Source organism: Nicotiana tomentosiformis, chromosome 2, assembly GCF_000390325.3.
Source record: "Nicotiana tomentosiformis chromosome 2, ASM39032v3, whole genome shotgun sequence".
NCBI lineage: Eukaryota > Viridiplantae > Streptophyta > Magnoliopsida > Solanales > Solanaceae > Nicotiana > Nicotiana tomentosiformis.
The window spans coordinates 59,928,338-59,941,609 of record NC_090813.1 but is presented as its reverse complement, the minus strand read 5'-3'; the positions used below and the strand labels follow the sequence as shown (position 1 = coordinate 59,941,609).

Below are 13,272 nucleotides of genomic sequence, written 5' to 3'. Positions count from 1 at the left end.
TTGAATGGACCCCAAAGAGGCAGTAATGGTGTTGGAATCGACACCAAGAGTTTGGACCTTGTTCACGGACGAAGCTTCCAATGTGAAAGGGTCCCGGTTCGTCATAGGATTAACCACACCTTCGGGAGAAACCATATGGCAAGCCATAAGAACTATTCATTTGACTAACAATAAAGCGGAGCTTGAAGCTTTGATTGCAGGGCTTGAATTGGCACGGGCATGGGACTCTGAGGTCATAGAAATCAAATGCGACTCCCAGTTGGTGGTAAATCAGGTCTACGGGATCTTCGAAGCCAAGGAGGAATGCATGCAACAATACATAATAAAGGTTCAAGCTCAGGTCACTCGGTTCTGGGAGTGGTCAATCACGCATATCCCGAGGGAAGAAAATGCAGAAGCAGATGCATTAGCTAACCTTGGCTCGTCTACGAAAATAAAAGGATCGGACTCCGGTATGGTCGTACAGCTTATGCACTCGGTACTGGACGTAGATAGCTATTACGAGGTAAACGTGACTAATTTGGTTTGGGACTAGAGAAACGAAATTATTGACTATCTCGAATACGGGAAATTGTCATGACCCGAAATTCCCACCTTCAGGAGCGTGATGGAACCTAACATTTCACTTGCTAGGCAAGCCAACGTTAGCATAATCTTAACCATTTTTAAACAAATTAAATTAAACGGAAGTCAATTACTGAAATAAAGTGCGAAAGATCATAACTACCGAATCATCAGAATACATCTCCGAATCTGGTGTCACAAGTGCACGAGCTACTAGAATAATACAAATATAGATCTGAATAAAATTCAAGCTGTTTGAAAGATAATACACAGCTAAGATAAAATAGAAGGGGACTTCAGAACTGCGGACACTGTGCAGTTACACCTCAAGTCTCCTCTAGGTAGCTGAATCCGATCAAGTCTATGGTACGCCGTTGGGACCAACTCCAAAATCTGCACAAGAAGTGCAGAGTGTAGTCTGAGTACAACTGACCCCATGTACTCCGTAAGTGTCGAGCCTAACCTCGATGAAGTAGTGACGAGGCTATGACAAGACACATACATAAACAACCTGTATAAGCATATACAAATACGAAGCAACAATAACACAATAACTAACAATTTATAAATTTGGGAGGGAACATGCGAAGGGGAATGATATAGAAATTTCAGTAGGAGAATTGTCACGTAGCAGCCAATTAATTAATCAACAATAAAATGAGCAGTAATATGAAAATGGCACGGCACCACCCTTCGTGCTTTTACTCTCATTCTTCCCATAAATTTATAAATAAATAATAAGATTGGCATGGCATCACCCTTCGTGCTTTAACTCATTTTTTGCTCCGGCACCACCCTTCGTGCTTTTACACTCTTTGAAAATGGCACAACATCACCCTTCGTACTTTTACACTTTTTCTCAACATGACAAGGATAATATAAATAATATAAATGGCACGACATCACCCTTCATGCTTTTACACTCTTCCTTACCATGAAAATAATAATATAAATTCGAAAGAGTATTTAAAGGCGGGGATATATACTTATCAATCAATTCAATACCATAATACCGACCTCACCTTCCAAAATATTCAACAATAATTAAACTAGCAATAATCTCATGAAAAAGGATTAAATAAACAATAATAACTTAAGCAGAAATATTTTAATTAAATAGGCAATTATGCACAATAAACAAATTCCACCCGCATACTTTGACTCAACCACAACGCATAAGTACTCGTTACCTCACATATACGTAGTACCCACACATTAAATCACGTAGAAAATAGACAAATAAGTATTACTCCCTCAAGTCAAAGTTAACCACGACACTTACCTCGCTTTGCAACCAACTCAGGACTCCAATAAACCTTTGCCTCGCGAATTGTTGTCTGAATGCCTCAAATCTAGTAACAAACAATTCAATATACTCAATACGAATTATAGAAACTAATTCTATATGAAAATACTAAATTTTACAATCAAAATCCGAAATTCAATTCAAAAATTGACAGTGGGGCCCACATCTCGGAATCTGACAAAATTTACAAAATATGAACGCCCATTCAACTACGAGTCCAAACATACAAATTTTACCAAATTCCGACATCAACTCGACCTTCAAATCCCCAAATCTTATTTTTAAATCCCTAGGCCCAAATCCTCGAATTTCACTTCAAAAACACGTAATCTAGTCGGAATAATCTATGGTAATTAAATATTATTGACTAACAAATTCACGAGTGACTTACCTCAAGTTTTTCCGTTAATTCTTGCTCAAAAATCGCCCCAACCCGTACTTGAAATGTCCAAAAATGAGAAAAATCTCGGAACCCCTCTGTTTTGTAATCTGTCCAGTGCTTCCGCACCTGCAGACACTTAACCGCATCTGCGATTCCGCTTATGCGGAGATTGTGGTTGCTTCTGCAGGCTGGCTCGCTTCTGCGATGAAGCGTCCGTTACTGCGACGAGACTGCCCCTTCCCGTTTTCCGCTTTTGCGATGCAAGGCTCGCTTCTGCGAGCTCGCACCTGCGAGCTAAATTCCGCAGGTGCGATTGCACCAGAAGACCAAAATTTCCAGCAGCTGTTTAAGTCCAAATTTTGATCCGTTAACCACCCGAAACTCACTCGAGGCACCCGGGACCTCAACCAAATATACCAAAAAGTCCTAAAACATCATACGAACTTACTCAAAAACCTCAAATCACATCAAACAACGCTAAAACTACGAATCATACCCCAATTCAAGCTTAAGAAACTTAAGAATTTTTTACTTCTACATTCGATGCTGAAACCTATCAAATCAAGTCCGATTGACCTCAAATTTTGCACACAAGTCATAAAAGGCATATGGACCTATTCAAATTTTCAGAATCGGATTCCGACCCCGATATCAAAAAGTCAACTCCCTAGTCAAACTTTCAAGCTTAAATTTCTATTTTAGCCATTTTAAGCCTAATTTAACTACGGACCTCCAAATAATTTTTCGGACATGCTCCTAAGTCCAAAATTACCATACGGATCCACATAACCATTAAAATACTGATCTGGGTCCGTTTGCTCAAAATATTCACCGAAGACAACTCAAGTGACCTTTAAAGCTCCATTTCATATTTTAATTAATTTTTCACATAAAAACTTTTCGAAAAAATTTACAAACTGTGCACGCAAGTTGAGGAATGCTTAAAGGTGCTATTCGAGGTCTCAGAACATAGAAATTAATATTTAAAATTAAAGATGACATATTGGGTCATCATAGAAACTGCCTGAGGATCCTAAGGCATCTCGGGCGCTACGCACTAAGGCATCGCGATATAGTTTCAAAGGAGTTAAACTATACAGAAAATATTTCCAAGGCCCATTGGCCCGATGTTTGGGAGCTTCCTTGGTGCTGAAGTTAATTAGGGCAGGATACTACTAGCCCCGGATGGAACAAGACGCCAAAGCTTATATTCAAAAATATGATAAATGTCAATGCTATGCACCTTTGATACATCAACCGGCAGAGACACTGCACTCAGTTCTGTCACCATGGCCGTTTATGAAGTGGGGAATGGAAATTGTCGGACCGCTGCCACCGGCCCCCGGTAAGGTAAGATTTCTTTTGATTTTAACTGATTATTTTTCTAAGTAGGTTGAAGCAGGTCCTTATCAGAAGATCGGCAAACGCGAAGTGGTAGATTTCTTGTGGGAGAACATTATTTGCAGATTTGGGATACCAAAAGAGATAGCATGCGACAACGAATCACAATTTATAGGCACAAAGATCACAAAGTTCCTCGAAGACTTTAAAATCAAGAGGATCACATCATCAACCTATCATCCGAGCACAAACGGCCAAGCAGAATCAACGAATAAGGAGATTATACAAAATCTCAAAAAGAGATTGGAAGTAGCTAAAGGAAGATGGCCCGAGGAGCTGCCATGTGTATTATGGGCATACCGAACAACAACCAAATCAAGCACGAGGGAGACTCCTTTTTCTCTTGCGTACGGGGCAGAATCCCTGATCCCAGTGGAAGTAGGTGAACCTACCATGAGGTATTACCGGTCAAAAGAAGAAGCAAATAGCTAAGCAATGTTAGTCAATTTGGAGATGCTCAATAAATGCAGAGACTTGGCGCATATAAGGATGGCAGCCCAAAAAATAGAGAATAGAGTCTCTGTTATTTCAAAGTAGGAGACTTGGTTTTAAGGAAAGTAACTTAGAACACCCGGGAACTCAATGCGGGGAAGCTAGGTTCAACATGGGAAGGCCCCTACCGAGTTTCAGCAGTCATCGGGAAAGGTTCATACGAGTTGGAGAATCAAGATGGAGAAAATTTGCCAAGCAACTGGAACGTGGCACACCTCAAGAGATACTATTGCTGATAAACATCACCTGTACTGAAAGTTTGTGCTGCACTCTTTTTCCCTTAGTCCAGTTTTTGTCCCAATTGGGTTTTTCTGGCAAGGTTTTTAACGAGGCAGCAATGGAAAGCATACTACAAAGAAAGCTTCAGCAATAAGACATTTAAATGACAAGGCACACAAGCAAGGAACTACTATGGAACGGTTAGATAGTCTTTTGCTCGATAGCAAAGTTCCTACCGGGAAGTTAAGTTTGCTATCGAACAAAGATTGGCCGACCGTTCACAAGTGCAAGCCATTGGGGGATTATTAGATAATCTTTGGCTCGATAGCATAAATTCCTACGGGGAAGCAAAGTTTATTACCGAACTAAAGATTATCTAGCAATTCACTAGTGGAATCCTCGAAGGTATTAAAACTTCCGGTGTTCAAATCTGCATTCTTCGCATCTGAACATTGGGGGAGGAGAATGATATGAGGATACGGTAACAACAACTACCACTTCATCCGGAATACGAAACCTGGAGACATAGTTGTATCATCAGGACCGGGGACTGCGCGGCCAGTCCCGTAGAAACAAGTTGTACAAGTTAGCCACAAGAAATGGCAATTTCTTTTTAGCACAACGAATGCTTATGTACTTTTGAAAATGGAAGGAATAAAGTAAAGTCCTTTTATTTCTACCTTGTTTCTTGTCTGTACAATGAATTAATTTTATCATTTGAAAGTTAAACAAGTACTTCAAATGTTAGTGCCATAATGAACAAGAGACGTCCTCTTCAAGAGCATCGTAAACATAAGAGGGCCCCCTCTTATGAAAACCCTCACGTTAAAGGGTTAATTTCGGAAGAACTTATGCCCGGAATCCAAATGCTTTCGGGGAAATATACACCTAAAGACTTGCACGATTAGACGCAAACAGTAAAACTTGTGCAAACACTTAAACGAAAAAAGATGCAAAAGCAAACTTGCGCAAATACTTAAACAAAAAGTACGCAGAGACTTGCACAAATACTCAAATATAAAGTATGTAAAGAGAAAAATTCACACAATACTTGAGCAAAAATGTGCTTCTATTCACAGCAAAAGTAGCACAGATACAAAAATATGGAAAAGGAAAAGAAAACAAAAATTAAGCTACTGCATCTCCGGGACACGGAGGAAGAAAAACATATGCGCCCATAGGAGAAGTAGATGGATCCGCCGCCGGCTCATCATTTCAGCCTTCATCATTTTGGCCTTCAGCATCATCACCTTTTGCTTCTTCTTAAGTTCCCGAGAACTCAGAACCGGAACCAGAAGAATCGGTAGCATTAGGCCGGTCCAAAAGACCTCTTTTTGCAGCTAACTCCAGCTCACGAACCTTAGCGATTTCGGCATCAAAGTCAATGACATTCGCTTTGGCTTCTTCCAAGGTCTTTCTCCTCATGCTATACATAGCATATGTTTTTTCAACAATGAGGGAAGCCGCTCGATGCTGAAATTCTTCTTTAAGTTAGCCGACCTCAGCATAAAGGTTTTCTCGTGCGGATCTAACGGACCGAAGGCTAACATTGAGGTCACGGATAGTAGAGCTGAAAATTCTATTATGCTCAATGGTCCTCTTATGCATCTCTACCAATTGGGCATACTTCACCCCGACAGCAGCAAGCTCTTCAGCTTTAGAGTTTATAGATTTCAACACATTTGGCCCTAGCCTCTTTAAATTGAGCCCTCAAAGGGGAAACCTCTTGGCTAAGGGTCACTACTTCTTGCTCGTTTTGCTGCAACCGAGCCTCCAACTCAATGATCTCAGCAGCTCAAGCTTCTAGTTTTGAGAGGCGAGCAGCAATTTGGTCCCTCTCAGCCAAAAGTTGATCCTGCTCGAAGGTAAGTTCCTCCTTATCACGAATCAGCCTTTGAAGGCCCTCGAAAGTAAGGAAGTTGGCCTGCAAAACAAGAATACAAATTCAAAACCTTGCCACAACACAAGTAGAAGAAGCAACAGAGAAGACAAAGACTATACCGCCGATGTGTTGTGCATGGAATTGTTCAACAAACATTCTCCCGAGAAAGTTTGTATCTTTTCCCAATTTTTCTCTGAAGAGAGAGGCTTGAGATAATTATCAAGTTCTACCAGCCGAGACAACAGATTGCATCCGGTGGAAATCGAGAGGGTGACACTCCTCCTCATTTGGGGATCTTTTGAGGGGGAAGCATAATTTTGCCCCAGGTTCCCATGAACTGGGACTGGGGAAGAGGGACATCCACTTCTCGGGCATTTGCGGCCGACGGAAATGAAGTAGCAGTTGATGGTGGAGAAGGCAGAGTCAGAGAAGAGGGAGATGAAGCAGATGGTGTTGGAAGGTGAGAAGCAGCTGCGGAAGGTGTAGTGCTGGTTGATGGTTGCTCGTCAACCAAAGACGGAATAAGCCTGGTACTTAGCCCAATAGTACCGGGTACGGCAGCTGGGAATCGAAAGCGTGAGTTGGCATCTTCCACCACATCAAACTCCCTCCAGATTACCGAGGCATCGTCCTCGGTTGGTATAGCTAACTCAAAAGATTGAACATTCTATTGAGTTGATGAATGTCGCCGTATTCTATGTAGAGAAGCCCTATTATCACTGGCTTCTTCATCATCGTCGATCATCACGGTTTTGGGGATTGACTCGGGTGCGACGCTCATCACTACAATATCCGAAGACGGCTCGGGCGCTGCGTTCTTTGCCTTTTTATTTGTTCCCCTGGCCGCAGATGAACGCCTCCTTTTTTGTTGCTTGTTCTTCGGCCGAGGACTCCGAGAAGAAGCACTTGCACCAGAAGCAGGCTTGGAGACACTTGTTCGTGTAAAAGCCTCCTGCAGCCTTGCCGCGTCAACAAGATTAGCCAAAACGTCCTCCTCGAGAATGACAACTGAGCCCTGGGGTAGACCTGAATTCAACAAGAATGAAATGTTAATCAACTTCCTTATACGAAAAATAAAGACGAGGTGAGTTCAATTTACCATGATTTTTGGCCTTCTACCCATATTTAAGGGCTAGTTCTTTCCACGTATGAGTCTCGGGAGTAGTGACATCCAAAATATTTTGGACCCACTGGTCTAAGCCTTTAACCTGTGGTGGAACCCACCGAGTTGCTGAAACAAATAAGGGAAAAAGAATCATAACAGCTTCGAGTGATCTTTAACTAGAAGAAAAGACAAACGATGAACTTACAAGTACGATTCCATAATCCCGGAAAGGTTGAACTCGTGGCCAGAATAATGTCACTAGTGGAGACCGCAACAAACCGTTCCATCCACCTACGGTCGTTGTCATCATCCATGCTAGATAGCAGTGCATGGTGGCCACGCTTGTTGAAACTTATCATTCCCCCGCGGAAGATCTTGGGGAAATAAAGGTTCATCAATCGAGCTAGGGTTATCCTCTCCCGTTTCCTGGCACAGACTCCGGAGACAAGCGATTATCCTCCACAAAGAAGGACTTATTTGTGCCAGGCATATCTGGTAGCGGATGCAGAAATCCACGATGACGGAGTCAAGCTCTCCACTCAAAAAAAATGCTCCCAAAGTAAAGGGATACTTATAAAAATGTGTAAAGCCCTTCTTGGGTAAGGTTACCCACTCTGCCAGATTAGGAGTGATAATGTCTAAATCTTGACAATGGCAAACTTCCTTCACAGCATGAATATTGGAAGAAGGGTATACGCTAATGGACCATGTACGAGGGTGAACGGAAGGATACTTCTCTTCAAAGTCCATAGTCGTGACAAGACTATTTGGAATGATGGAGCTCACCGTAGAAGGAGCAGCATCATTAGGTTTACCTTTGTTCCTTGAAGAACTAAGGTTTTTGGAGGAAGAGGCCATTTTTTTATCAGAAAAGAAGGAAGGTTTTTTCTCAAAAAGGAGATTAAAGAAAGGATGAAGAACAAAGTACGAGTTAAGTAAAGAGAGTTGGAGAGAGTTTGAATAATTATGAAGTATAAATGAAGAAGTTTGATGCGTATAAGTAAAGGAATAGACGGCTAAAATCGTGGCCATAATTACCTCAATAACTGGCAAAAGTGATGCTGAATCGTGGGATGACGCGTGTTCGGAGCATTAAATGCTGAGAGATGTGCGTCTAATCAACCGTCAAAAACTTTTCAGAGGATGTCAGAGAGTTTTCCGCCAAGAAAGGTATTTTTACCAATTTTTCGGTGACACAAAGTATGCTACCGGAAAGGAAGGGGACTATTTGTATGAGGTAAAATATGTTCATATTTAATGATCACATAGGAAAGAGTCATGTGGAACCGAAGACAGAAGATATCCAAACCCGAAGGCAACTATTTTGCTTGTTCTCGGAGAGAAAGAGGCTCATAAAAATAAAATAGATGTCGCCATCCGGTAGCATTCAATATAGAATATTCTATAATAATAAGTGCATGATCCGTTACAGAGAATATGGCATTCACTGCCCACCGTTACACATTCTTCAATGGCCCTCATAATTGTCATTAAATAGGATCTTAATCCTAGGACCTTGTTCTCTAGGTGTAACTATAAATAGTGAGCTCCATCATCATCGTAAAAGAATGAATTTTCTGACAAGCATATACTAAACTTCATCAAAAGCTCAAATAACATTTTACTTTCTTGCTTATTTGCACTGTTCTTATTGCTTCCGGTAGCTCTGCGCCCGGAACCTAGATATCTGCTATTCATCTCAATTTTAAGGCTAAGTCTTATATTTTTGTCTAATTCGTCTATTATTTTTAGATCAAATTAACTCATTTGTCCATAAACCACGTATAAATTCAATTGTATTATTTATGGGTAAACAGTGGTGACAATAGCAACATATGACAAGCAATACTAGCACTTATTAGGTTGATGTAGTACCTCACTTTTGTTTCTATAATATTAATAAATATTTACAAAAAAATTGTCACGACCCTAACTAGGGATAATCACGAGCTCGTGGAGGGCTTAATCTCTCAAAATGAATAAACTCAACATAACATGTTTGTTGGCGTACGAACAAAGTACCACATTAATAGCTGAAAGCGTGAAAAGATTGGGAGGTTATATATAAAGCATATGAATCTCTCAATGATGTGAGACCTTCTGGTGGGTTGTCTTCCTGGTCCCATTGAAATCTTTTTTATGGTATGGAACTCACTTCATACCTGACCGGCGAAGAGAATCATTATTTGTGTTACATCTTCGAATTCGAGAGAGAGTTTTCCTCTTATCTCTCAAATTATAGGCATTGAAGTGATCGAGAAAAAGTAAGAAAACTATTGCAGTGAGAAAAATCGTGCAAAACATACAAGCAATTTATATTATCATAACATTCACCAATTATAACGCAAACACAATGCACTCTAACTATTATACCACTTAAATCTCACTACATTACCAAGAATGCTAGCTCAACAACATTGCTACTCAACACTCGATCTCTGATTTGCCTCTTGAATCTATAACATATAAGATAGAAAGAGCGAGTCCACCCGTTTAAATATAAGGGACAATTTCTTTTCATTTCTATTCAAGTTCAAAAAGAAGTTTGCTCTGTATACCTTGAGACTTACCTTGGTAATTCAAATTTTATGGTTTAAATAATGATAAAACTATTCAGCTTCTTGATTTTCCAAAATGGTTAAAAGTAGTAGGATAAAGTATTAACATCAAAATTGAGACCAAGAGAGAAGTAACAACCTTTAGTTTCACCTCTGTATATGGGCTAAAAGTTCGAGCAAAAATCCAGTGAATATTCAGGAAGAATGGGCAAGATCCAACCCAATCGGATCTCAAGAAGAGATTCGATTTCACATCCCTTGGAAACTTTTACAATCTTTAGTCATTAATTTTCTTTTCATTCATTTCGAATTCCACTTTAAACCATGAAACAAAATCAAAAGAAAAAGGGAAATCTAGGCCATATTTTTTTTTTTTGAAAAAAAGCGTGCAACTCAAGTATTATTCATATCGGAAATGAGTACATCATGAATCAAAGATGGGGGATGCACAATCCATTCCATCGCATCAGACATGGAACTCGCGGCCCTAACTAACATATGGGCACACTGGTTCGCTGACCTTTTAACAAAAGATAAAGAAATAGATGTAAAGTCGCACATGAGCACTTTACAATCTTGCACAATAATATCAAAATAAGAGTTGCCATTATCGGATCTTTCTAAAGCTTGCTTGGCCAAAAGACAATCCATTTCAATAGTAATAGGGGATTTGTGATGCTGCATTTTCAACCAACTCAAGGCTTCACGAACTGTTAGAATTTCAGCTATTACTGCATCATGTGAAGCTTCCAATGGAGTAGTAAATCCTCGAACAAAATTTTCATGAGTGCTGCGAATCAACATACCATCCCATGCCCTTCCAGAGTTAACATCATAGGAAGCGTCAATGTTGCATTTCAGAGTACCCGGATCAGGGGGAAACCACTTAATAACAAATTCTGGCCCAGCCACAGAATAAATATTATTATCAGATCGCGTCGAAGTCCACTCTTTCCAGAAACGATTGGCTCTAAGAATGATAGTCTCTAGCCGTATAGTTCTGCCATTCCAAACCAAATTGTTGCGGGCATTCCAGATCTCCCATAGAAGCATGATAGCCCCCTGTAATTTTTCACTCGTGACAACTGCTACTAGCGTCGTGAACCATTTCATGAACGAGGTTCCCACTGGCCGCCACCCCATAGAAGATTTAAGCCATACTAGTTTTGCCGCATTGCACATAACTAAACAGTGCATGATAGATTCGGCATATTGAAGGCATGCTGGACAAATATTGCTTTGAAGAACATTTCTAGAGAATAAATTTTCACCATTTGGTAAAACTCCTTTCAATGCCCGCCAAGCAAAATTTAAGACCTGGCATTTTTAAAGTCTAGAGTTTCTTCCAAGTGTTACCATCCGAACTAGGAAGATTATTATTTTGTTGCACCAAGTAGCCACTCTTAACAGTATAGTTTCCTTTTCTATCTAATCTCCACATCCAAATATCATCACGGAGATTTAATCCCAGAGGAATGTGTTTGATACAATTTATCTCCTCGGCAGTAAAGAGGGTTTCCAAGAGCTGTAGATTCCATATTTTTGTATCTTCATCTATCAAGTCCGCCACACAAAGATTCATGGACTCATCATCTGGAATACTTTGTATAAACATGGATTTCCCCTTTGGTAGTCATGGATCATGGTAGATCCGTGTATCAAGCCCATTTCCAATCCTTTTCACACACCCCTTCTGAAGGAGATATTTTTTCGCACAGAGAGAACGCCAGATAAAGCTAGGATTTGATCCCTCGCCCGCACTAGGAAAGTCAGAGTTGCAAAAATATTTAGCCTTGAGGACGCGGCTTACAAGAGCACATGGACTTATCAAAATTGTCCAGCCTGTTTTGGTCAGTAGCACTGTATTGGTATGTTGAAGTCTCTGAAATCCCATACCACTCTCACTTTTCTGTTTACTAAGGCGCTCCCATAAAATCCATTTAATTCCAGACCCCTCACTACCTCCACTGCAAAATGCAAATCTATTGCTAATTTCGGAACTAATGGTTAATATTCTTTACGAACCTTGACCACAAGTTTGTGCTTTTCATGTCTAATTGAATTTTGATTACTCTTTTATTTTGGTAATTAAATGATTTTATTTACCGGTGTCAATATGTACAATGTCAAACAAAATGAGTCTGGATAACCCCAACCTCATGCAACCTTTAAAAACTCAACATCTGTAGTAAATACTAAGGATAAAAATCCATTTCTGCTATTTTCTTCACTAACTTGCTCGTCTTGATCCCCTGCTAACAACCTCTTGCACAATCTGCCTAACTAACATTTCCGGTGTCTTTTGTTGCCCTTGGAATATTCTCATGTTTCGTTCCTTCCATATATGATAAACAGCACATGCCAAAGTCAACCTATATAGTTGTGCATATGCACTATTACCTTTTGCATTGTCTTGTGCCCATCGTATACAGAGGCGGATCCAGGATTTAAATTTTATGGGTTCAATTTTAAAAACTTTAACATTGAACCCATTATATTTTTAAAGTTATGGGTTCAAATCTACTATTTTTGCAATTTTAATGAATTTTTACTTACAAATTTCTACTCCGCATCGAAAGTTATGGGTTCAATTGAACTCGTAGGTAATACATTGCATCCGCCTCTGATCGTATATCCCTATGCCACTTCATCGCAGGCCTTGCTATGCCTTGCCAAGTGAGCAGTTTACTCCATATGCTTTCAAATATTTCACATCTAAACATCAAATGGTCCATAGATTAATCTTCATCATTACACATAGGACAGATTAATATATATGTTATCCCCCACATATGTAGCATGTCTCTTGTAAGAAGCCTTCTTTGTATGGCCAGATTCAGCATAAAAATCCATTTTAGAGCCCCTACGTTGTTGCACGTCAGTTTCTTCCAAGTTACTTTTTGAAACTCTCCTCTCATAACATTATATAGTTTCTTAATAGAGAAAAAATTCCAAGAGGACATTTCCTGCATAGTGATTCTTGTTGCTTCTAAATATCCCTTGGCTTTATTGATCTTTTGAACCATCCAAGATGCATTTTTTTGAGTGCTTTCCCACATTGCTTGCTTCTTCCCATAATACAAGTGAACCCACTAGACCTACAATTTGTCTTTTTTCTTACAAAGATTCCATAGCAACTTACAAATTGCAGCCTATTCCAAGTATATATATCAAGTACATTGTTTCCACCGGCAGTCTTTGTGGAGCATACTTTCTCCCATGATAGTAAAGCCTTTTTTGATGCTTCTACTCCACATGTCCATAGAAGGGTTCTGCAGACAATTTCTATCTTTTTTTACTAGCTTCTTAGACATTACAAATATCTATGATTAATAAATTTAGATGGAGAACAACATTGTTTTA

At 39.8% G+C, this 13,272-nt stretch overlaps 1 protein-coding gene across 1 annotated transcript; it reads right to left on the bottom strand.

Moving 5' to 3' along the window:
- Window positions 1-10,302: 10,302 nt before the first annotated feature.
- LOC104114439 (uncharacterized) lies at window positions 10,303-11,524 on the bottom strand. The gene is made up of 2 exons (XM_009624895.1): window positions 11,266-11,524; window positions 10,303-11,132 (listed from the first exon to the last, which is right to left on the bottom strand). The coding sequence occupies exons 1-2, from the start codon at window positions 11,522-11,524 to the stop codon at window positions 10,303-10,305; spliced, it is 1,089 nt and encodes a 362-aa protein (XP_009623190.1).
- Window positions 11,525-13,272: the final 1,748 nt, after the last annotated feature.

Excerpts from the sequence above, each read along its gene's own strand:
- LOC104114439 (XM_009624895.1), bottom strand. The coding sequence starts at position 11,524 with ATGTTTATACAAAGTATTCCAGATGATGAGTCCATGAATCTTTGTGTG. Across the intron at positions 11,133-11,265 it reads TAATCTTCCTAGTTCGGATG|CATGCCTTCAATATGCCGAA; the intron begins GTAACACTTGGA and ends ATATTTGTCCAG.